This window comes from Anas acuta, chromosome 4 (genome assembly GCF_963932015.1).
Source record: "Anas acuta chromosome 4, bAnaAcu1.1, whole genome shotgun sequence".
In the NCBI taxonomy this organism is placed as follows: Eukaryota; Metazoa; Chordata; class Aves; order Anseriformes; family Anatidae; genus Anas; species Anas acuta.
Genome location: NC_088982.1, coordinates 6,844,366 through 6,870,494, shown reverse-complemented (window position 1 = coordinate 6,870,494; position 26,129 = coordinate 6,844,366). Strand labels below are relative to the sequence as shown.

The 26,129-nt window shown below is 39.5% G+C and overlaps 1 protein-coding gene across 9 annotated transcripts in view; it reads left to right on the top strand.

Moving 5' to 3' along the window:
- Nucleotides 1-24,346, top strand: part of CTBP1 (C-terminal binding protein 1) — a 227,346-nt gene extending 203,000 nt beyond the window's left edge. For 7 of the 9 annotated variants that reach the window (XM_068679649.1, XM_068679650.1, XM_068679657.1 and 4 more), the window contains 6 exons: nt 2,669-2,875; nt 8,785-8,999; nt 12,990-13,120; nt 15,312-15,439; nt 18,424-18,541; nt 24,096-24,346. In XM_068679649.1, coding sequence (XP_068535750.1) covers nt 2,669-2,875; nt 8,785-8,999; nt 12,990-13,120; nt 15,312-15,439; nt 18,424-18,541; nt 24,096-24,282 — 986 coding nt within the window. In that variant the 3' untranslated portion in view covers nt 24,283-24,346. The remainder of the gene's footprint in view (nt 1-2,668; nt 2,876-8,784; nt 9,000-12,989; nt 13,121-15,311; nt 15,440-18,423; nt 18,542-24,095) is intronic. The other 2 variants (XM_068679652.1, XM_068679651.1) reach the window with 2 other exon arrangements.
- The last annotated feature ends 1,783 nt before the right edge of the window (nt 24,347-26,129 follow it).

Below are 26,129 nucleotides of genomic sequence, written 5' to 3'. Positions count from 1 at the left end.
GACATTCTCATCCCTGTGGCTTGGTAAACGCCACATGCCTAATCAATCCTTCATTGAATCACATTATGATTAGACTGAGTTAAACAGTTAGGACCCATCCCATTTGTGCATTTCAGTATTTACAAAATACAATTGTCCACTCTTTCAAAAGCCAGTAAATGCTGGAAGGCTTACAATGTGAAGTCTCTCCTAGTAGTTAGGGCCAAATGGTTGGAATTAGATACTAATGCATTGCTGCTGGGACAAATCTCTTTCCATTCCTTGAATGTGCATCTCAAGGAGGTAACCTGAGAGTTAATTGCTCTTTGAAAAAGGCTTTGATTCAGTCTTGAAATATAGTACAGAGTTAGACCCTAAAGTATGACATTTTCCTGAAATTCCATAGTAACTTTTGGAGTAATTTTCAGGGAGCTTGCTGGTGAAGTTGTTACCAGTTTTTCCCATTAAGTATTATTTTCATGTTAGTGCTTTTACTCTTCTTGAAATGGATGCAAACAGATGTTTCTTGAATAAAAGCTAGATGATCTGGTCTTTTTTTTCTTCAGTTTATTAATTGTTGAGTAGAAAATACTTATGAGTTGTAATTGTAACTGGATGCAAGTGAAATGTCAGTGAAGGGTAACACCAGTTGACTCCTGAGCTTTTCAGCATTGAACTTGTGCACAAGATCACTGAAAGCAGTGGGGAGTGAGAAAGGAGCACTGAAGCAGTTAGATATGAGAAACGAGAAGAGTACGTTATCTTTTCCTATGTGAAATGTCTCTTCTCTTCATATCATTGCCTCTGTACAGCTGCTTGTTGTGGTTTACGATGCTCTTGCCTTTTTGAAATCAGCTGGTTTTAACGGTGGGGGAAAATAGAAAATAAGAAATTTCTACAACTTATGAGAGAAATTGCCTCACCCTTTTCCCTAAAAGGGAAAACCTTTTATAGGAAGGAAGGTGTAAGGCAAGTTGAATTCCTTAGCTTCCCACATATGTAATATAACTTAAAGTCCTTTTAAACCATTTTTTTGTTGATGCCAGCCATTAGGATACATGCTTATTGAATTCGTTTTGCCATCTAAAACTCGCGTTTTTGCTCCATGAAAAAGACCTTCTGAATAAACAAATGCAGCTGTTTAATGTGATGCACTTGAAGGGATTTTATGTTTGTCTAGTACTTTTTGTCCCATTCGTGCTCTTTTTTTCATTTTTAAAATACCGTGAGTTTCACACTGCCATTGATGTTAGCAGACTGCCAAGATTAATAATCCAGCAAATGATGCTGTTTTATCTTCGTGTAAGTCTACAGAGCAGTGACTCAGCAGAGACAAGAAAAATAGTTCTGCAGCTTCCTTCTGTTGGCTGTAGAAAGAAGGAAGGCATTTGAATGGAAAACACAGATAAATTCGGTATAAGCTTATTATTTGTCAGATTATTGTTATTACTCTCATGGAAGAGCATGTTGGGTTTTCTTCCTTGCTTCACAAGACATACTGGTGTTAGCTGAGGACCCACTGAATACTTATTTATGTAAAACCCAAACAACTAGACAGTGAAAACAGTATTAGGGTGTTTTTTTAGTATTTAAAACACTTTTTTTCTCCACCGTGAAATTACACTGTACACTGTTTGTGATCTCAGTCAGCAGGATTGGGAGTGAAAAATTAGCAGGAGCTGATGATTACAGGGAGAATGTAGTAAATAGAAAGGACACAAACTTTTTTCAAGGAAACATTTTGCTTCACTGCAGTACGTGTTCTGGAAGTACACGCTTATCCGAGAGAAACAGAATGGGGTGACTGACACGCAATTACATTTGCTGGCTGCCTGAGCTGTTTTTTGAAGTAAAAAATGGAATTTCGTGAGTCTTGGATCAGTCCACCTCCCACAGCTGTCTGTGGAAATCTGTAATGGTCTTTTTGCTCCTTGGTCTTGCACCTTTTTCAGCCGTTAAGTCCGTATCCTAATAGCTGTATTTTTGCATTACCTTTCCATACCATGCAGAAGCAGATTTTGTATTTCTGTATTGATATTTAGATGGGTTCTCTCTTTAATTTGAAGGACCAGGGAAGGACTTGGATTCTGTTTGTAGCAACTGCACAAACCTATGTGCAACAAGAAACAGATCGTTCCTCCCTGTGTTGTTACTACCCATATATGTACTGGAAATAATAGTTATCCTGTGAAGGTTTGTAAGAGTTGCTTTCATTTTAAATCAATCTTTTTTATAATGTATAGGTAGCTTTTGGGAGGGTATATGCTCGGTAGTGGAAAGTAACTCATACAATGAAATGTAAACAATGATCTTCAACCTTACTGGCTTTGTGCTGAGAGAGAGGCATATTTCCTTCTGCTATTCAAAGCACGTAGCCCAGTGTGCATGTAAAATGCTTACTAAGACATCAGCTTGGTTACTAAGCTGCCTGACATCTCGTATACTTCTGTGGTTTCAGTAGTCTGTTTGCCTTAGTTTGGAAAAACAAAATTTAAAAAAAAAAAAATCAGAACAAAACCTTTGCAAGTCTTTATGAACTGGTTTGTCATGTATTGTGTCAGGGATTGCAGTCAGAAACTTGGTAAAGAAATACCTGTAAATTTAAACATCATGCTTCTGAACGGCCATCAAATAGGAAGAAGTGAGAATTACTTGGCAACCTGGTATCCTTTCCACCCATTCTTTGCAGGGATTGCAGTGTGTAATGTGCCAGCTGCCTCAGTAGAAGAGACGGCGGATTCTACCATGTGCCACATTCTGAACCTGTACAGACGAACCACCTGGCTTCACCAGGCTCTGCGAGAAGGCACGAGAGTACAAAGCGTCGAACAGATTCGGGAAGTGGCTTCCGGAGCTGCCAGGATCAGAGGGGAGACCTTGGGCATTATTGGATTAGGTACGTTGGCTGGTGAGGTGGTTTAATGCTCCTCGCCTCCTATTGCTTTAAAAAAATTACGAGGATTTGAGCTGTTAAAACAACACTAGTTCACTCCTTTCCATGCCAAGCATTCTGTATAATACCACTTCGTTCCTGGTGTTTATATATCTCAAATGTTTTCCCTGTAGGCATCATCATTTCCCTCAGACAACTATTTTTGCAATTTTTGCTGTTGATATTCCTCAGTTCTTTGAGCTTCTGGACATCTTTTCGCTGGTGTCAGGCACGCTGCTTGTAAGACTCCATCACTTCCCTTTTCCAGAACAAGGATCCTGCTACACCAACCCATTGTCACCTGTATTTGTTGTATTCATCATTTGTTGTCATATCTGGTTCTGTCTGTGCTGTTTTCCTTTTGCTGTTTTTAATATGTCTGAAAAGTGCTTGCTGCAGGAACAGCCTGCAGAGCAGTTACTTCTTGCATTTGGTTGGGCTGCATTTGAATCTGTATTTCAGCTCAAATGAGAGGAAAAATAAATGCAAGAAAGTTTGAAATGCTTCCAGACCTAATAAAATCACCTACTTACCTCTCTGAATGTCCCTAAATGTGTTTCGGCATCTAACAGATGGACAAGCTTGCTTGAGACGAATTAATTGCTGTCTGTTGCAGACGCAGAGAAGAAAAACAAGCAAGTCAGTTTCTATATAAAAATTATTCAGTCATGTGCTTGTCTTATCAAAGATCTGATGGACTGTGGATGTGATTGCTGTGGTATTCATCTGCAGGAATTAATAATACGATTTTGACAACAGGGCATCATACTTTAATGACTGTTCCAGTTACACATTGCTGTCAGATATTTCAAGCCATGAACTCTTACTTTTTGGAATCCAAAAATGCTTGGCGTTACGTACCACTCATTTGAACGAGTGCACAAGGCAATAGAAAGCGTCTTCACACTTAAAGAACAGCCTTTAAAATGTGACTTTCAAGGAGATAGTCATGAAGTTGCTTGCTCAAATCTATACCCGTGTATTAATGCACCTCATTTAAACATGATTATTGCACTCACAGTCACAGCATCTGTACATAAATAATAGACAAATCACCTGCCGTGTTTTAAAAATGGAAATATGCATCAAGTTTTTGAACCTTAAGTCTTCGCTTACATGCTATGTGCTAATTTGCTGGAGACATCTGTCCTGTTGGCATTGTGTTTATTGTGTTACGCTTTAATTCCAGGCTGAGCTGAGAAAAAAGCCTTCATTTATTACTGAATTTCTTAAATGAGTTTTCTGTGTGCTGTTTTTGTTGCGAATGACTGGAAAGTATAGAGAAACAATTTGGATAATCAGATTGCCAGTATGTATGTAATGCTGCATGAGGTGCTAAGGGTTTTTTATTGCTTTTGTTTTGTTTCTGTTTGTTGGTGTTTTTTTTTTTTAAAGATGCCTTCTGTGTGCGTGGCATAGTAAAAGGCTGGTAAATTCTGATTTTAAAGGTACACTTCTGTTGCAGTTATTAACCAGCAATTTTCTGCAGTCTTTGATTGTTCCTATTTCTTTTCCTACAATGGAATGTTCACAGCTTTTAAAGTGAGTATTTTAAAGTTTTGAACATATCCACTGCTTGGTTTTGCACATGTATGTGAATATGCCCAGCGTTGTGACTCTGAGCTTCTGTTCTAACAAACTCCTATAGAGATGGGTATTTATGAAGAAGTCTTAGAAGCAGTCTTAGAAGACGTGGAAACACAGCTATGCTAGGTTTAGCATTTGGGCACTTGAGATGCTTAGACTTTGACATACTCCCTTCCCTGTTCCAGATCACTACAAGAGGGTAGCTATCTCTAGTTTTAATCTAAAATGTGTATTTACAGCCATGTTCAACAGACTGTTGCCCTTAGGTTATGTTTCTCTACTAGTGGCCTCTTCCCACATATTTAGTTTTGCCTCAATTTGTAATTGTCTTATTAGGATGTGTCAGCATCAGAGCAGCTGAACCACTAAGAGGCTATGAAGCGAATGTAGCACATACAAAACTGTTCTCATCTTTTGTTCCTAAGTCCTGCTGCTTTCCTCCAGCTTTGTGTAGTGTCCTTTTGTGTTTACACACTTCTGAGATCATCCCTTATCTCAGCCCCAGCTATGTTGTGCTCTTGTCTTAAACTTGTCGTCTCTTCGGCAATGGGTTGCATAAATTGCATCATTTTGCTGCTGCAGCACCTCACTCCAGACCTTCACATCTGTTCCTGGGCATTTTTTATAGTTTTTATTTTTATTTTTAGCCAAAGATAAGCATCCCAGCTCTTGCCTATCTCTGTGCTAGGGAACGACTACGTCATTCGCTCCAAAGCTCCAACTACTCACTTCCTTATCCACTGGTCTAGCCAAGCTTCATGACTCACTTGCCTTTTTCTTTCCATCACCCACTCTCTTTTCTTTGCCTCCTCTCATGCATATTCCTGCTTTGACACTTGGTCTATCCTGCTTAATCCCATTACTCAGTGCTCCTCCTTTAAAGTTAACCCCATCTCTCATCCTCTGCTTGTACTGGAGATAAGCAAAGACTCAACTACATAATGCCCCCTTCATGTGCTTGTTGGATACCATCCGTCATTGTTCCGTTGTTTGGTTAGCCTCTGGGTTCCTCAGGGCAGAGCCTGTGTTTCTTTCTGTCCTTCTGAAGTGTGTGATTCTCTGAGCCTAACATAAATAATAATATCACATCATCAAACAGCTGTCTTTGTCACTTTTAGTCTTTATTACTACCCAGTGCCCTATATTTCAAGCGATGCGTCACAAGCTTTGCAAGCTTGGATAGGAAGCCCTGTGCTGAAAAAAATGCTACCTCTTCACCTTTTATCTAGGCAGATAGGTTGTAGGTATTTTTGTTGTGTGTTTTTTAGATTTTTTTAAAACAATATTTATGAGCAGCAGCATGTAAGTACTTGGATGAGTAAATAGCTGGAGCTGGTTCTGCTGTAAGGATGATTTTGCAGCAGCGAAGGCTGTGAAATCACACTCCCTTCCTCTTCCTTCCCAGTTACAAATGCTGGTGACTAATAGCTAATGCATTTCCTCACTCAGAAGAGGTGAAATTCTTCCAGATCAATTTGACAGTGCATCATAATCAGCGTTCATCACTCAGTTTGTCTTTCCTCACCTGCTGTGTTGTCTCACTGGTTCCACATCCTGACTAGACGCTGGCCAAGGCACCGATCAGCACGTCAGACAGTGAGCTTTGAGCTGGGTGGCATTGCCATGCAATAAATGTGGCACCCCTAGCAGTCCTACGAGCTCATCTGATGTGCTCACCAGGAGATCCAACAAAAAGGCACGCTCCGCAAAGCAAACCATGTATCAGAGATCTCCAGGAGGGATTAAAAATTGCCCAGATTCCCCACAGCTGTTGCAAAGAGCTGCTAAGTGTGAGCACTTCTTATTTCCATGGAAGTCTACAGGCACCTCATCAACATTTCCACGGTACTGAGGGCATTTAATAAAACTGTAATACCAGAATAGAGGCAGGCTCTTTGCCCAGGGGCTGGGTGGAGATCATTGACGACTGCAGCTCCTATATTGTTGTGCTTGGACCAGGTTCGAGTCGAGGTCAGGATCAGAGGCCCTGCAAACTAGGACACTGGGGGGAAGTTGCTGAGTCTGACTACCAGGAGACCCAGGAGTTTCTGGTGTGTCTCTCTTCACGCTGCTGGTTTGACTGGAGTGAAGAATGGGCTTTGCAAGAGCCTTATATAAATCTCGTTATGTCTGAAATAGGCTTGGGTCGTTTTTGCATTCCTGCAACTGTATGGAGAGTGCATTTTGTGCATCCTTCCTGTATCACAGACCGAGAAGTCCATTTAATATTTTGTATTTCTGAATTTACCTCTCCTTGGAAGCACCCAAGTCTCATGAATATTCATAGCCAGTTATATATGCTCCTAAGGTAAAGTTGCCTTGAAGGTGGACGCTTTTTGAACTGGTCTCTTCTTGCAGTGCTCAGGAAGGTTTTTAGCCACCCCTTGTGCCCAGAAGAGTCGTATGTAATAGGCGGCTTTCAGAGCAGGAAAAAAACTCAGAGGTGTGCAGTTGGCTGCAGTTTAAAAGGAATTGGCAGTTTACAAATGTCCAGCTGTCTGTCTGTGTAAGGGCTGTGGCTAAATATGAATTGTCATTTATGGAGGATTTTATCTCATAAAGTATTTGTAATATGACGATGCTCACTATGTGATTCCTGGGTGATTCAAAAGGAAACTGAGCACATTTAAGAGTGTTTTTAGTATATTGGCCAGGCTGCAATGAATGGAAAGTGTAGTTTTAAATGGAGAAGCTGTTGTAAGAGATTTCTCTGCCGTGAATCCCCTCAGGTATTGATGTTGTAAAGAGTGCGAAAAAGAACAGATGACAGAACGTCGCATGTGAAAATGAATGGAGCTAGAGTAAAAGCGATCTGCTAGCTTTTTTTCTTAAAAAAAAAAAAAAAAAAAAAGATTGTTTACAGTTGTGTGACTGATTTCCTGAGCTGTGAACATGCCAAAATCTGAAAATAATAGTGTTTGTGCTGAAAATAGTCTTACTAATGTTTTTTAAAAACAGCTTGAAAAACAAACAAATAACATGTACGCAGGTACTGAAATAAAATATCTTGAAGAGCTTTTTAAGTTGGTGTCCCCAAAGAAAAGCAGACAGCCCCCATCAGATTGACACGCTGTTTAATATTCCAAGCACATCTGTTCCTAAGCACTGCAGAACAACTGAGTTCAGGTTAAATGATCAACAAAAACCCTTTCTTCCTGTGGCTTCTTAAGTTTATTAAAAGAGAAACTGAAAAGCAGAGGGAAATCCCTTCAAGCACAATTGGAAAGATACAGGATTTCCCTGTGTTAATTCGGTTCTTTTTTAGAGCAAGCTCAGATGTTACAAAGGAAAACTCGTTGACTTTCTTTTTTTTCAAATGAGACGTGGTTATTATGGTCTATCTAGTGGCTGATACTCTTGAAATGTCTTTATCTAATATTTGTAATACCCTACTGCGTGTAGCCGTCTAAACTGAAGAGTTTTTATCCTCGTTCTTCAAAATATCCTTACTCAATGAATATACTTGCTCCTTTCCTGTGTTTTACTGGTAGTGTTTCAAAGGGAAATACACACCTCCTGATACACATCCCCATGGAGTCATGCCCAAAAAGCAATTTTGAACACGAGCTCTCTAAAATAATACGACAGTAAGGAAAGATGAACAGGGAAAAGCTAAGGGCATTGTGAATGATGAATGGTACTGCACTCTTCTTAACTAGGTGCCTTGTGATGGACTGTATTTATTTATGATTTAAGGAAATGGGTACAGAATTTTTAAAAGCTTCAAATGACAGGATCCTTACAGGCATTTTAGTGCTGAAAGGATGTTACTCAAAATGAAAGAAAATGCTAGTGCAGAAAGGAGATCCTATGTGCTGAGAATCACTCAGCTTCAGATTAAACAAATTATCTTTTATTGCATCCATTTTTGAGGATTAATTTTATAGCTTTTTATTAAAGCCAGCTGGTCCGACATGGGTAAGAATAAGTCCTTGGCAGGATGTGTTCGCAAGCAGTAGTGTTTTACCATAAACAGGCCCAGCAGGCAGGCCCTTGTATTACACAGATTAGTGCAGATTACGTGGCATCTTCTGGCACTTCACATCCCCGGTTGCCAAAGGTACAGACCTGCTTTGTTTGGAGCAAGGCTGCGTGAAGCAGTCCCGATGTAACGTTACTCATCTCAACGAGGATTTCGAGTGGGATGGGAGACGCCTCTGGTTTATCCCCTTCCAGTTGCTGTACAAAATGGTATCACTCGATGGAAGCGTTCGCAGTGGGAAGGAGGAGGGTGCTTTACACCAGCTGCTTCACATCTGTTCTCATTCCATCTCTTCTTGTTGCAGGGCGTGTTGGGCAAGCAGTAGCACTACGTGCCAAAGCCTTTGGCTTCAGTGTGATTTTTTATGACCCATACCTCTCAGATGGCATGGAGCGTGCTCTGGGACTGCAGCGGGTGAGCACTTTGCAGGACCTGCTGTTCCACAGTGACTGTGTTACCCTGCACTGCAACTTGAACGAACACAATCATCACCTTATTAACGACTTCACTATAAAGCAGGTAATAATCGCTGTGCGTGCCCTCCGCACAGGTGCCGGTGGCTGACACTGTACAGAGTTGCTTTATGTAAACGTGCAGATTCTCATTTGAAAGCAATTTCCCTTTTCCTACGTTGAGATTAAGCAGGTTTATAACTGACTGGGAGATAGCTGGTGCCTTACGGATTGTTGCTTTTCTTGTCTGTTTTCCTCAGTAACATTGCACTCGTGGAAATAACGTGCTCTTCTCCATGTTGCTCAGATTTAACGAAGTTGTGTTTGTGCACTTTTTTCCTCTGTCTTCTGGTAGCTACCTCCTTTACCTAGACTTGCAGGTAGCAATTCTGCCTTTCACTCCCTCGGCTGGGATGGTCAGGCAGAAAGGAGGGATTGTGACTAAATGCCGCCCCCCTGTGCTCAGTGCCGAGGCTTGCAGAGCGCTTCCCGGGTCGATCACTTTTCCAGCATCGCATTATTTGGGAAAATTAATCCTGTTTGAATTAGTCCCAAACTCTCCCTAAAGCTTTAGGTAATATTAAAATCACTTCAGAATGTAGGCGTGTAGAAACTGCTCCACTGCAGGCTAATTCAACAGTAAGCTTTTTGGTAAATCTCCAGGTTCCAACTCCAACCTCAGCATAGCTAACAGTAGGAAATAAAACATAGATCTAAAGGTGTAGATAGTGTGCAGGAAAGAAATTCTAATGATACAGTAACTGATTTTTTATTTTTATGTTCATTATACATGTAGTATATCCATGTATTGGTTACAGTAACAGTTGCACTCCTTTGCAGTAAAATCATTGCTTGGTTTCTGAGAAGTAGTTCGAACCTCTTGAACTTTAGAACTGAAGCAATTACTGAATGTGTTACACATATGTCTGATGATATCACGTATCTTGATTTGAGAGTTCAGGGACATTGCAGACCCATCCCAATGTAAAATCAGGGCTTGGGATTTAAAACTTCAAAAAGTCATAAATTTAAAATGCAGATCACTCAGACAACTGAGCTCTGTCGCCCTGCCCTGAAGATTCTCTTTCTTCTCTGCTGATACATTACTCTGTATATTTTTTATATGGTTAGATGGCCAGACATCTGAACCCAAACAGAACTGCACTGAATTCAGCGGCACCATTTAGAGGCTTAGCAGCAGTCACTGTCGTGGGCTGTGAAACTTGGGCCAGTTTATCACAGCAAGTTTTTAGGCAGAGGTGGATAAATGGGATCAGCTCTGGAGAGTGCTTAGTGCATTAATCAGAGAAGCAAACAGAAGAAGAGGTTAAAAGTGAGTGATACCATCTGAAATGAAATGCGTATAATAAAATCTGTACTGGGAAGGATATCGTAAGCATTTATCTTGCTACTTCTTGTCCTTTATTTAGAAGCTTAGGTTAAAGTGTTAGTTTTTGCTTTGGACAGAAGTTTGGATGAAGCACTCTGTTTCGTAACAGCTGATGTGAATGTTACCCAGCTCTGAAAACCAGAAAATCTGACTACCTCAGATCATTCTTGATTGCTTGGTTTGTGTAGACCAGATCTTCTGAATATCTATTGAAAAGAGCAGAACAGCTTTTTGAGGCTGCCAGATGCTGGAGTTGCTCTGAAATTTTTAGAGCACATCGCATGCCACTTTTACCCAGTATTGCATGTTCACGTAATAACCAGGTTTTAAACAAAGTGTGGAGAAGCATGGTGCGTCTTACAGAATAGTTTGGGTTGGAAAAGACTTTAAAGATCATTAATTCCAATCCCCCTGCCTTGGGCAGGGACACCTTCCACTAGACCAGGCAAACTCATTTCCCTAAAGACCCACCCTGAATTTTGTTCAGAATCAGAAATCACATAGCCTTAAAATGTCTTCGAAAATTTGGTGCCAGTCTTCTCTTTCAGTGGCCTTTCCCTTTAATTAGTGAATGTTCTGCCTAACCTTGTAGTCCCAGAGCAGCTCAGAGAAGTGTTTCAAGCTTGTGTTTTTGAACCCACGGTAATCAAATGCTCTTAAGAGAAACTGAGCTCATTTCAGTTCTACAAATTGGAGAAGATGATGCTGCAATTAAACACAATACACTTTTAAAGCAGCTCTGCAGGTTTAATGCAGGTGAATACTAACAGCTGTCAGCAGTTCTGGCTGTGACATTCTCTTTCAAGCTTCCACCCATTGTAAAGGGTCACCTCCAGCTGCATCCACCCTTCTGGTTTGCTGTGAATCACGTAGTTCATTCCCACTAGAATGCATTTGTGTGTCCATGTTCTGTTTGATTTGGGCTTGCCTTAGTACTAGCTTTAGAGTTTTGTAAATAATCCTGAAAACTTAAGGTTCTTATGGATGGACGGAAGATTTTAACAGGGCTCACTGATGAAAATTTTCAAGTTCTTCAAAGCACATATGAATGCACTAGGCTATACTTAAACCTCAAAATCACCCTTCCATTTCCAAGAACACAGAAATAGGAAGTCAGTACAAGCTCCCACAAGCCTACGTGCCATGTCTGTGTAAGCAGGTGTGATTGCTACTTGGGTGAGCCCTCCTGTGCTAGATTTAATCTAGTTCTCACAGCTTTCTAACTGAGTGGAGATGCAGTGATGGCTCCATCAGGAACGCCTTATTGTTGCAAGACCAACTTAAGGTCATGCCACCATTTCCTCACAGCTCAAATTCCCAAGTTGATTGCATAAAACTGAAGTATCCCTTAATTCCACTGTAAATGGACTTTGGTTTTGCTATACAGACCAATAAATGTTCTCCTGTAAGCCCAAGTCTCTGCAAATGGGGAGAGGCAGGGACAGATGAAAGCTAGTGAGTTGGCCAGTAAAATATGTTTTCTTTTTTTTCTTCAAACTTCACTGCAAGCACATGCATGTTAATTGTTTAATATATCCAATGAGCTCATGTAAAAAAAATTCTTGTAGCTGACTTTCATCCAAGCCTCCTCGTTGTTCATGAATTTGGCATTTTGAATCCCTTTCAGAGAAAGGAGCCATTTACATAAGCTTCGGTTTGCTGTGTAGGCTTTAAGTAGTTGATGTGGTGTCAAAATGTTGGAGTTTTCTTCTTCTTACGGTGAGAGATGGAGTCAGTTCAAAAATGGGATTTTTATCATTCACCTTCATCATGGTTCCTGCTCTTCATACGCTTACCTTCGTATATTTGAATGTTTCTGAGATCAGAAGCTGTGTATGAGATGACTGCTAAAAGATGAAGCATTAGGGTGGCTGGAAGCAAGATGTAGGATTTCTTTTTTTTCTGTACCATCTCTCTTATTTAAACTTCCACTTTGTTTTCATGTTGTGGATATATTGTGGTATAAATTCTTGTAGTTCTCCCCACACAGTGTCATCTACAATGCTAATCTGCACAATGCACAACACAGCTTCTCTCCTGGGCACACAGCATTCTCAACCAAATTCATTTTCATGCCTTTTAACTGTATAACGTAAGAATCCTTTAGACCTTTATTTCAAAAGTCTTATGGGGAGGAGGAAGCTGAAGTCACAACAATAAATAAAACATAGGTCTACTGTGTTTTGGCAACTAAAGGGAAAAGTGTTTGAAAATCCAAAAGCGTTGATTTTTCTGAAAAATTCATACAGGCTTTTATTTGTGTGAAAGTTTAAAACCACAAAATATGAATTTGTTTAAGAATGTTCTGTAGTTTCTGTCTCATGCAATTTCACAGTGGAATAAAAAGGCATAAAATGATCTGTCCGTTTCATATGCACAGTTGTATCTTTTGATCATGTTACTGCACAATATATGAAACAACGCTTCTATAAAAAGACACTACTTAAAAGAAACAAGGTTATTAAATGCTGTGAAATAGCATTTTATGTTAGAAGCATCACATTGTGTGGTACTTTCCAATGGAAAGGGAAGACAACTGTTACAGGTTAAATCAGCTGAATAGCCTTTGTTGTATTGGATGCTTCTTTTGAGTAAAAAAAAATAATGCCACAACGATTTTATTTCATTTATTTTTATTTCATCATTCTTGTTTTTAACTTTCCCTAGATGAGACAAGGGGCTTTCCTGGTCAACACAGCTCGAGGTGGGTTAGTAGACGAAAAAGCACTTGCACAGGCCCTGAAGGAAGGAAGGATACGAGGGGCAGCCTTAGATGTACATGAGTCAGAACCATTCAGGTGCTTTTCCTTTTCTTTTCTTTTTATTTTGTTCACTTTCTTATTTTTAAGTCGTAGTGCATGATACGATCAACAGCAACAAGTAAATGAGTTTTCCCTTCATTTGGTAGCTAAATACTCCTTAGTAAAGCAACATGAATCTGTGCAGCACTGGACTAATGCAAAAGTAGATGGAGCTTGTGTATATTGTCAGAAGTGAAAAAATGACACCCAAGATTAATGCCTTTTTAAAAATAAAATAAAAATGCAATGGGTTTATTCAGTAGAAGTATCGGGGACACAAGTTCTAGTGCTGGGCACGGCTTTGTGTCCTGGCTTTGAGAGGAAGTGTTCCTTTGTCATTGACGAAACTCCAGAGGTAACTAATGATGATGTCTGAACAGGCTTTCAGAAGGCAAAGGGTTGAGCTTTGGTGTGAGAAGCAAGTACTTTATGACACCTTTCTGGAGGAAAAAGCATAATTTCTGTCCAGATTCCCTCTTCGGGAAGGCCATAAACATACCAGGTTGAAAAAAAAAAAAAAAAAAGTAAAGAAAGGTGGTGAGAGTTCAGGCCTGGTTTTCTTTTACCCTTTCTCTTTGTCAGGAGAGCAGTAACTGCTGTCATTAGCAGAGCTGGTAGCACTGGCCTTACTTTTCTGAATGACACTGAGCGTGTCCAGTGTTTTGGGCAGAAATGTACCACTCCCAAAGTGGCATTGGTATTCTGATACCAGCACTGCTAAACAGCAACGAGCCTTGTTTATATGTCCTGGAATTTTGAGCCTGACTTCTGAATTATGAGAACAGACTCCACTAGCTTATAGTGCTTGTATGTGGCAAGCCTTTTTCGGATGCTGAGTCTGGGCAGGGAGAAATGTTAATTTTAACAGAAACCATCCATGTAGGTTTTTGAAGAGGAACAGATTCAAGACCCGAGGGCAGGTTGTGAAGACTGGAGAGAGGACAGTCTCTCTTGAATCAGCTTGCAAGAGAATAGAACACTAACAAAAATAGCAACAGTGTCCTTATAGATAGAATTTTGTTATCTGCTGAGACACAATGCCACATCACAAATATTTAATTTTATTTATGCATACCCTGCATTCATGTACTTCTAAATGTGGTCATTACAATGCAGTAATGCTGTGCAAAGCTGGAGTCTAACAGCTCAAGAGACTTTCTGAGATATACATTCTTCACAATTCAGATCTCAGATCTGCACAAGCAAACCTTTGCACCTGTAGGAAGCCCCATTTACTGCATGGAGATGCCATCTGCAGAGATTCAGTTGCAGGATTACAGCCACAATTTCCTTTGGCTTCAGTGCTGCATGTCTATCTGAGCGCAGCATGCACCTCTTTATTCAAGAGTTTTGCCAAATATTCTGATGTTTATTAAACTCCGAATGTAATCTATAATTTTATGAATTCCTACCAACTTTGAATATACACTTTTGTCTTAAAATACTTGTTCTACAGTTGTTGCAGCTGACTGTAAAATTATTAAAACTGAAAATAGGTAGGAGGAACAAGTTTCCACTATTTTCAGTTTTTTTATTCTGATTTTGTGATAGCACCTTATTCATTGCTTTCCCTGGAAATCAATCCATCATGTAAATTTCCTTCTTTCTTCGGAGTTTCTATACAGAACAGGAAAGAAAAAAATTAGTTTAAAATAACAGAACAAATAAATGAATTATCAAAAAGTTGAGGATGCTGATTGATAAGCTTGTATAAACGTGCAAATAATTGTTAGATGTATTTTTTAATGACTAAGTGTCAGACCTTTGAGATAGCAAAGTTAGTGCAATAAAAGTAAAACTGATGGATGGACAAACAGAGTGGCATCCTGAATTGATTTGGGTCTTGCTTCATGCATTTCTGCACGAGTACTGGAATGGCAGTGGCTGTAGTTAGCAATAAGCGCATTGGACAGAAGCTGATACTGCTGCTAGTGCTACTTTACCTAGGTTCTACCCTTTAAGTCAATGCAAGGTGATTGCTCTTTATTTATACTATGAATAGTGTATTAAATTAATTGATGGAATTTAAAGTAAACCCAACAAGGAATACAAATGCAGTTCTTTTCTGCTGTAGAAATTAATCTGAATGTATATACAAATCCCTCTGGATTTCCCCCTGCACCCCTTTTTTTCCCCTACACCCCCAATATTTTTTTGTCATTTGATCTTGTTTTAAATTTTCATTTAGCTTTAGTCAGGGCCCCTTGAAGGATGCACCAAACCTGATCTGTACCCCACATGCAGCGTGGTATAGTGAACAAGCCTCAATTGAGATGCGGGAGGAAGCAGCACGAGAGATCCGGAGGGCGATCACAGGTACTAACTCACCTCATTATCTCCTTTACTGTGTATGTTGTCTTAACAGACATTTTCATTCTTTAGTCATGAAAGATGCTGAAAAGAACCATACTCGGGTTTTGTTTATGCTTTTAGTATTTGGGACATAGAAACCAGCAAATACAAGGTTTCTTGTCAGCACTGGAACAGATAAATTTGGATGATTTATTACAATTACAAAGAAAAGGCAGGAAGTGCAGAAGAAGTATTTTTTCCGTATAACAGAAATGTGCTTAACTGTGAAAACCCCCCTTTTTATTTTTGTTGCCTGTAAATACTAGCCATGTGATGGATTTTACTGCAAGTCAACCAGATATTACTGGCACCTTCCATAGGTTTTTATAGATGTCCCCTCAAACCTGTCATGAGCAGTTTCTTTTCCATTATTCTTTTCTCTTTGTGTTTTCCAAATTTCATCTAAATTTGTCTTAGAGGACAGTCTGGAAATTCAGTGTCTTTAAGGTTGTAATACTTTAAGATAAAGCATGTAGAGTTCCATGCTGCTCCAAGCAAGACTTGTATCACAATTCAGTCTTAATATCAAAACAAAGTTTTCAGTATTTGTTGGTAGGTACTCTTTTTTTTTAGATGTTCCTTTTTTTAAAAGCATTGCTAAGGAGGGATGGCATTTTAAAGGACAAAATCTGTTTGTTGTATAACTACCATGTAATTGTAAACTGTTCACATAAGAAAAAAACAGTTATGTCTTGAACATGCACTGCTAATAAATAAAATGAGAAGAGTGAGCCATTTGGCTTTGGTTTGAATCCCTTGTTAGCCTAAAATAAAAGGGAGTATTTTCATGCTGGAAAATGATTCATTAAGCACTAATGTTCTCTCTTTAGTAGGACTTTGCTGTTTTCCCCTTGGCAATATAGGCTGAATGCTCTACAGACGTGAAGGGCTGTCTGTGTCACCTTGAGAGTGGTGCAGTGCCAACACATTGCTCTGCTGTACAAAAAGCACTAGCAGTAGCTTGTCCTGGATCTTATGCCTAGAGAGAGGCTAGACAATTCGGTTTCATTTATAGCCTGGGCAGAAAGAAGAGGATTCTCTGGATGGTGATCAAGGGCACCTCTAAAGCTCCTGATCCGAATTGCTCTTTGCAGGCCTATTTCTCTTTATTTGAGAGGTAACCTGAAGAGGCTGACCATCCTTTTCCTGGAATTAGTCTTTGTGCCTATCCTCCACAAGAACTCGAACAGTACATTCATGAAGCTGTTGTATAACTATTACAAGTGTCCAAATAGCTCTGGGAGAGATTGCACAAACCAGCATACCATAGCTACAGTGGGGGATGATTGATGTGCAAATAAGCATTAATGGGCTAAGATCTGAAAACAGGAGCCAGCTATACAGAGCTAGTTTTAGGTTAAATATTGTGCAATAGCCCAAATGTATGTTCCTGGGAAGACAGGCCTGTATTTTCGTAAAGTCTGAGATTGTGCTATCAGCGATCTAAATCATTGATTTGTATTGAAGCTGTCATCGCTTCAGTGTTTGCACATGGCTTGTAGCAGGATCAAACTAAGGCCAACATTAGGGAGGTGAGAAAGACAATGAATTGCAGTGAAACAAATGTAGGAAAGGTACAGGAAGTGTGGGATGAAGCTGAATATGTGAACGCCACAGGGGAACAAAGAGGAGAAAGGGTGTTGAGAGAGAAACTAATTGGAAAAAGGTGTACAATAAATCAATGCATGCTGAAGACAAAAATGCTAACTTGTTCTGCTGTTCCAAAAAAGTCAATGATGTGCTGCTATATAAAGTAAAAACAATAAGCAAAGGTCCAATATCCTTGAATATGAAAATAGTAAATAAGGAGGATTGCTGAAAACAATAATGGAAGAAATAAGAGGGCAAGCATGGCAAGTGAAAATACTGTTACAACATAAGATTAAAATAAATAATATTTTGCAAGGGGAGACTAGTAGAGCATGCCTTACAGCAAATAAAGGCTGAGAGGGATGGGGAGGAAGAGATGGCCGCAGCCAAGAAATTCCTGAGAAGGGTAAACATCAGAAAAAGATACTGCTTAAATTTATGGGTAATTTTGGTAGAAGATAAGGTGGTTATATATTTCAGCTAACATTAGAAAATGATTTCTAATCAGGGAAATGGTAGAAATACACTCGTAATGGGACATTTACCTTACCTTGTCTAGTACTGGACTAAGAAGCCCTTTTGGGTTGTGCATGGGAGATACGGGAAGTTTTAGTAGTATAAGTGCAGGTCATGGAGGCAGAACTATTTGATAGTGTTCGCTAGATAAACTAAATTCTCTGAAAGGTCTTTTTTTGCAGCCCCATCATGGCCAGGCTGATGGATAGAAAGAGCAAGCAAAGAGTAGTAAGTCTTTGACCAAAAAAAAAGAATTCTTAAATGGTGGAGCATGGTTAAGTCGTGATAGTATTCCTTGAGTACTCTTGCAGAAGCAGTGGTTGTCTTCAGCTTTACTCTTTCTGCCTCTGTGTGCGCAAATCCACAGCAAGATTATACTTCAGAAGGGATACATTAAAACAGATGTCAGAAAAAAACACAGGCTCCAAATGGTTGTCTGTTGAAATAGGTGGAAGTACTCCTGTTGCCATGAAGAAAATCTGGATTGTATCTGTATATTGCATGTAATAATAAAATTGTATTATAATATATATACAGCCATGCTGTATGTTCAAATTTTAGGTTCTTGGGAAGAATGAATCTTAGTGGTTATTGTTTTATTGAGACCATGTATATAAAGAACAGGATATATTAAAGAGAGAGAGAGAAATAAAAAGCACATTAACAACTAAGTCCCAGGCAAAAGGAGAGCAGTGAGGATCAAAAATGATCTCTTAATGTGTTTTTATGTATTTTAAATACACAAATGTTTGTAACTCTGTTTTTAATCTGGATAAATTGAGAGTATATAACATGATTTAAATGTAATTTTTGTTTGTTTGTTTTCCCTTGCTTCATCCTAGGTCGTATTCCAGACAGTCTGAAAAACTGTGTTAACAAAGATCACTTGACTGCAGCTACACATTGGGCCAGCATGGATCCCGGAGTTGTTCATCCAGAGCTTAATGGTGCTGCATACAGGTAAGCATGCTGCAGGTGTAAAAGAAATACTTGCCTAATTCAAAGGTAAGTATTCTGGAATAAAGAAATGACTTTCCTATTAATAAATGAAGTGTCTTTGGATCAGGCTTCAACTGTATTGTTTTCATAATTGTTGCATTCAGGAAGATAATCTTGTTTTGTTAGTTACTGAAATCAGTCATGCAGTGCATAAATATGTTTCCTTTCCTTATCTTTTTTTTTTTTTTTTTGTGGTTAGTAATATCTGAACAATATACGGTCTTCTATATGTTCCACTGAAACAATTTTGGTCATCTCGAGTGAGTGCAGTGGAAGTTTTTGTTCTTTTTTTCTGAGGGTAACGATAAAGTGGTAGGTTAAAGAAAGACTTTCAATAATAAAGTATTGCTGTGTGTTTGTGGCCTCCAGACACGAGGGAACAAATAATTCAGTTAATGAATACAGTGGAATAGCCTGTGGTGTTTATGAAAATATGTTTCTAGTAGTGTTTTCTAAATTTTGCATTTTTTTTTTGAGATGTTCTTTACAAGCATTTGAGGGTTTTAATCGACGCATTCTCAATCAACTGTGAAAGCAGCTTTTAATAATTAGTAGGAAGGGGTAATTTTTTCCACATTGAGTATGTATGTTCCTTAGTTTACTTTGCTTGGTAGTCTTTCTCTATTCCTTTAGCCCTAGCAGCTGTCCTAGCAGCACATTTTCCTAGTACTGAGCTTCACGCAATTTTTATTAATAAAAAACTCTGCAATTTTTTTGTCTTCAAGTATGGTATTTACTCATAAGTAGGATGAAGGTGACTGAGAAAACTACAAACAGCTGCTGAAAGACATTGACTTGAGGGGAAGGGGCAGTTCAGTACTTTTTTTTTTTAACCTCTTTCTTCTAATCTTTCTGCTCTTACTCTTCATACATCTTTCTTATCATTGTCCTTCTTCAGGAGGACTATCCTTAGTTTTATTGGGTGTAGGAATTCTTTTTGTGTTAACGCTGTATGAGAACCCAACCATGCAGTGCTAAGAAGTGTGGCAAAGCTCTTAAGTCCCAAGGAGTTCTAGCAATCTCTTCAGAAAGTGATGGAGAGATGACAGAGGGAGCATCACCACCCTCTGCCTTAATCTCCTCAGCAGTAGCTGTAAGCTCACCGAAGGAAAAAAATAACCTTGATTTGATCAACATATACATACCTCAGTGACGTCAAGATACTTCTTTTTGAGAAAAGCACCCGTAGCCCTAAATATCTGAAGAAGGCTATTTTTATTTGCTGAAGTGAAAAGTTCAAGTGTACGTATTCTCTTCCACACAGCATTTAGTTTCAGTGACTTCAATTTGAACTACTCAGGGCATATCTGAATGCAGCTGAGGATATTGGCAGGTGTTCCTGAACTGGGGGTAATAACTCCAACTATGTCGTGGCAGTTGAGCGCAGGGTTGTGTGCCCAAATAAAATGCAGTTGCTTGTTCCCTTCTGAGGGGAGTCACAAGCCCAGCAGAGGCAGGCTTCACAGTTAGAAATGGATTTTTAACTTAGGAACATCTGGGGAGTTCACAATTTACAAGGTAAAGACCATATGTATTTAATTTAAGCAGGATAAGAACAGAAATAAATGCCTTTTGTAGACGTTGTTTCGGTCAGTTTTTTCCAAGAATAAAATAAATCAGAAGTTAAATACGAATTCACATTTGTTTTCAAATCCAAAAGAGAACTCACTTTGGCAATTTTGAGGGAAACATAAGAGTAATACAAGAAACACTAAAAGCTTCTTTTTGGAGGGCTGATAGAGTGGTCTTTGAATGTGGGCTAAAGCAGTTGTTATTTGTGCAGTATGAAATACATGGAACTTGAAGCTCAAGCTTTATGAAGAGATAGGTTTCAGTAGCAGTGTTTGCTGGTGCTTAATTCCTAGCTGTATTAAATACAGAATTTGAACTGGTTGTTTGAAACAAATTTTCCTGTCTTCCCTTTGCAATACAAGATTATGCTCAACTAGCTGAGTTGTGGAGGCTTTCACAGGCAGCGTGATTCAGATGTGCTAATAACTGTATCACAGTCATGTAATTGCATTAGAAGATAAGACCTGGGATAATAATTTATATGTTAAAAAATGCAAATAGCTCTTTCAGTGAACTAAAACTAACAAGGCTATTTAATTTGGGATATATCATTTACTTGAATTTTGATAAAGGAGAGCGCTCTTAAATTATCAGATATTATCGCTAGCAAAGAACATTGAGCATTCATCAGCAGAATATAATCTAGATATTCTGAATATCTTCGTTTTTTGTGGAAAACAAAACCATTTGCTAGGCAAAAGGCAAGACACCCCATCAACACAAAGGGTTAGGCTCACAGGACCTATCCCATCAGTGCAGATTAACAATATTCCCGAGAAGGAAATATTTGTAATAGTCTTGGTGAAGCGGCATAATATACCTTGCTTTTGTGTTATTACTGTGAATTTGCTACTGAGCTGCCTGCTAAATAATACCCTGCCATTTTCTGTGTCACAGAGAGAGCAGGTTATAGGAGAAATGAAATACCACAGCCAGTAAACAGTAGTTGTACAATTTATAGACATCTTGACATATCTTTCTGCTTTCTAACAGGTAGGAGATGAGAATATCCCAGTCCTTAAGAGGTACTTGGATGAGAGTAGTTAGATAATGGTAACCATCCAGGAGTTTTTTCACACCGAGGTATTTCACTGGTTATTTTCAGACTCTGCATGTAATGTAACATACAGTAGTGCTTAACAGAACCACAGAGTGCCTGAGGCTGCCAGGGACCTCTGGGGCCTTCTGCTCCGAGCCCTGCCCCAGCAGGGTCACCCTGACCTGGGGGCACAGCCCCACATCCAGGCAGCTCCTGGAGTCCCCCAGGAGGAGCCCCCCAGGCTCTGGGCAGCCCCTGCCAGGCTCCATCCCTGCCCAGCCCAGCAGGGCTGCCTGGTGCTCAGAGGGAGCTCCTGGGCTCCAGGCTGTGCCCAGCGCCTCTCGGCCTGGCCCTGGGCACTTGAATTTTAAGTGCTTTTGGGACAGACTCATCTTTTTTTACAGTGCTTGATGTAGTGAAAGGTGCTTCTGTAATATAAAAAAATACTGGAGATTAACATGGAAATTAAAGTTGTATTTCAGTTCCAGTTAAGAGGACTATTGTAATTTTTTGCATAAAGACTGCATGGGAAAGGAGAAGGGAGAGTACGAAGTAGCAGATGAGATGTAACTGACCTCTCCTGCTTTTGCAAAAATTTAACTCAGTGTACATTTTACCTGGAAAACGTTTTGACTTACTGCTGCCAGAGGAGGAGGATTAGGAGCAACTCTATGAAGTGCAAGCTTGCTTCTGAGGAGAGGTGCTGGCAGGTAGAATGCCAGTTGTTACAATGCAGTGTCCGTGGGGATCATTTTTATGTACAGAAAGAATATCTGAAGTGCAGAATAACAGATGTGTGGTCTGGACTGCTTACCGTGCCCGTAAGATAACTGCTAGTGCTTCTCATATAGTTCTGTCCACTTCCAGGAGGGGAAGCTCTGACTTTTCTTCCTGAGGGAAACACAGTTGGAGAATTTGCCCTGATCTGTCCCTGTTCTGTGTGTGTATGCTCAGGGAATATGGCTTCGAAAAAGGGAGGGTCTGTGTTGGAAATGGTTGCTGTGTTGGGCTTATGAACAGGAATTCTTGTCATTTCTTGTTGCGATTTTTACAAAGCACCTAAAGTAACAGATAAGCTGTTTGAAAATTAAATTTGAATAAATAAAACAATACCCAGTCGGACAGTTTTCATAGGAATTGGAGCAAATTTGATTAATAAGATTCAAATTGAAGTACTGAAACAAGCAACTAATTCCATTAGCAACTGCAAATTAATTCTAAGGAACCTCTCTGGAGAAGGAATTAGCACAGGAAGCCCTGCAAATACGTATACAAGTGGGAACAAAGTTCTCCAGCCTACAGGTGGTGTGATCCTTCACATCCTGGTTATCCATCCCAGGTAACAGCCAGCACTAGGGTCTGTAGGAATCTTTCCCAGGATGAGTGGGCCAGCCTGCAGTGTCCTCATTGTCACTGTGCCATCATATAGCCACGCTGAGCCCCTCTGGCACAGTCTGCAAAAAGCAGGTCCCGTGATGTTTCAGTGGTGGAAAAAAGAACAAATAAATGGGCTTTCATCCTGCTTTTCCTCGGAGTTTCCTGGCTGTTCTACATAAGTTCTGCACTCATTTTCTATCGGTTTGAGGGAACTCAGGGTGAGCAGTACAAACATGCATTACTTTAGGAAGGATGTTACTGAAATGGGGTGAAATTCCCCGAGGGAAATCACCTGCAGAACAACATGGTATTTGAAAAAGCTTGCCTAGACTACATGTGCTTTTTCTTCCATTTAATTTTAAATAAACACTAGGCCAACAAATGCTACAATGAATAAGTGGCAGGATTGTGTGTTCAGGCTTTCAGTACGGGTAGCACTCTCACTAGGGAGCTTGAGTAAGCAGAACACAGCAGAAGAGAAGAAGGGGTAAGTGCAGCTGTTTGATGGAGTGAGGGGGAATGGGACCAAAGGGGCGGTGTAAGTGGCCAGCGTGGGCCAGCAAGCTGGGATCAAGGTACTTGGCTAAAGAGAAAACATTTTTGTAAAAGTCACTTGTTTATAGCTGTTCTTTTTGTGTATAGGCACCATGAGATACAAGTGTTTATCAATTCCATTTGAACATGGGGACTGAAACAGTAGATTGGAAAGATTTTTCTTTTAGCTTGATAGTATCAGAGCCATCATAAAGTCAAGCTAAATCAGAGGGTGTTTTGTTTATTAAATTGCTAAAATTCCTAAAATTAAATTTATAAAGGGACTGTGGTGTTCATCCCGAAAGAGTAAGAAATGTTGAAAACCTTCCACAGTGTTCTGTGTTTGCATCTCTCTTTCTTGCAGTCTGCCTAAAGCAATTTGCTCTTTATATAACTAGCACTGGTTCTCTTTCAGACAACTACTGTGGCAAGTTTGGAGCTTAAAAAAATAATAATTCTTGGGTGTAATAGGTGTGAATTTGTCCTCTTCAGAGTGTGAGTGTGATCCCTCTTTTAGGGGGCTGTCAGAAAGCTCTGATTGCAAGATTAGTCTAAAGAAATAGTTTTCAAATCACAACAGTGAAATGTCAAAATTTAAAAAAAATTTCGAAAGGTCAACTTGTGGAACAGTCCCAGAGGACATACATATCGTGCAGACCTAGCCCAAGTTGCTTTGAGACGAGCAGTTGTTTCCATTGCCATGCTGTCAATCTTGCTATTAAATCTCAAACTGGAAAAAAACAAAACAAAACAAAAAAAAACAAACCAAAGCAAATCCTAGCAAGTCTTTATTTCTCATTTGGGTGAAACACAGCATGTTTTGCTTTATTTGACAGCATCCACATATGGTGTATCATCGTGAGCTTAACCAACTGTATGTCTCACTGGGCTGAAAATAAAATAAACATCTCTGTACCTTTGGGAGGAGGCAAGGTGGGCTTTCCTGTCAGCCATCTCTGGGTTTTAACATGTGTTCTCCTCTTCTTCTCTCAGCAGGTATCCCCCAGGTGTTGTAAGCGTGGCTCCAACTGGCATACCTACGGCAGTAGAAGGAATAGTCCCCAACCCCATGTCTTTATCACACGGCCTCCCTGCTGTAGCCCACCCGCCCCATGCTCCTTCCCCCGGCCAAACTGTCAAACCAGAAGCTGATAGAGACCACCCGAGCGACCAATTGTAGCCTACGAAAACAGCATTCCCAACATCAGAGATTTCAACTTCAGCGTGTGGAAAAAAAAAAATAACCAAACACAAAACCCTGGATTTTGATTAAAGGCAAAACCATGAACTTACAGGAGGAGACGATTATTGTTTTAGAAACTGGTCCAATATACAGTATAAAAGGAAAAGGTGGGAGACAAAAAGAAGATTTGGAAGCATTTTTTCCTCCGTATAAATTGTAGTTTGTCCCTGTCCAGTGGACTGATTCACTGTTTCTGTGTCCTATGGGTTCTTTGTTAAGCAAGAGAAGTTAGTAGTTAATTATATCATGAATGTACTTGTCTGTGTACAGTTTTTAGAACATTAAAAAGGGTTTGTTTGCTTAGCTGTCAACAAGGAAAAACATAAGGGAGGCATTCAACAAACCAATTTTGAGATTAAAAATCTTTTCTTTTATATTTTAAAACATGCCCAAAAATGAGGCAGTTGGCAAACTTCTCAGGACAATGAATTTTTCCCATTTTTCTTTCTACGCCACACAGTGCATTGTTTTTTCTACCTGCTTGTCTTATTTTTTAGAATAATTTAGTAAACAAAAGAAAAACCGTTTCTCCTAATTTTGGCATGAATTCCCTTATTTCAAAATGAAGACAACCTTGCAAAGAGATTTTGAGGAAAAAAAAGGTTTTGTATAAACGAGCATTGTGCTTTTTGTCACCAGTTAAAGTATATATTATTGGTGGTATGCGAAAAAGGCACTAGACTACTGAAAAGTAGCAGCATTTCATTGCCTACATTGATTCCTTCCTGGTAATGTGGTAGGCTAGCAATATTTTTGGTTAAAATCATGTTTGTGACTGTAACCATTTGTATGAATTATTTTAAAGAAATAAAAATCCCAGACAAATATCATATGTGTAAAAATTTTTATTTCTAGTAACTGTTTATTCAACTTTTATTAGGTTTCTTAGCTGTAATTTTTAAACAGATGCTGTCAAGTATTTCATTTCTAGCTTTACTTTGCTCTCTGTTGTTTGTAATACCGTCTTGGAAGCTTGAAAAATAATAAAAAAAAAATTCTTTCCATACCATTTTTCCCTTTACATTTCGTAAATGTTGATCTTTTTTTCCTGTGTTTCTAATGGAGTTTGAAATTAAGATGGATTTTGATTTGTACACCGGCATCGTCAGCTACAATATGGTAACAGCATTTATGCTACCACTGTGGGCAGAGCAGAGCAGGTACAACAGCAACACGACAATAATAATAATAATAAACGTCTTTTGCCGAAGTCCAACGTGAGAAGTGTCCATTGTTTTATTTGCTTTTGTGATGGTGGAAGCGTGCAGCAGGACGTGGTTGGATTTGCTGTATTGTTTCACAGGCAGAAGTGTTCTTATGGTAGGTTTTCAGCTGGAAGCTGTTCTGGCATTACTGCACTCCTTTGAGGATGTCCTTTCATCCCTGCACAGTATAACGAGCAAGTTTTGCTGCTGCATGAAGGAGATAGAGAATGGGGAGAAGTCAACCTGGAGATAAACCTGGTAGGTTGTCTCTTACCTGTGTGTTCACCATTAATCTGAACTAGTAACTGCCTGCCTCTGGGTGTTGTCGAATAATTCTTACGGGATCCATGGAAAGTTCCTGTCTCCCATTCCCACATCCACTTCTGTTAGAAAAATGCCAGGAGGCTGCAAACCAAGGAAGGCTGATAATTGTGTGTCTGTTCCCAAGGAATACATAAAGCAAAATTTTGTCTCCATGGAGGAGTGGAAGGTTTTTTCCTTCTACAGACAAAAACGTCCTCTAGTATGATTTATTTGATAGCAAAATCGTTCCAGAAACATATCAGAAAACAGCTGTAA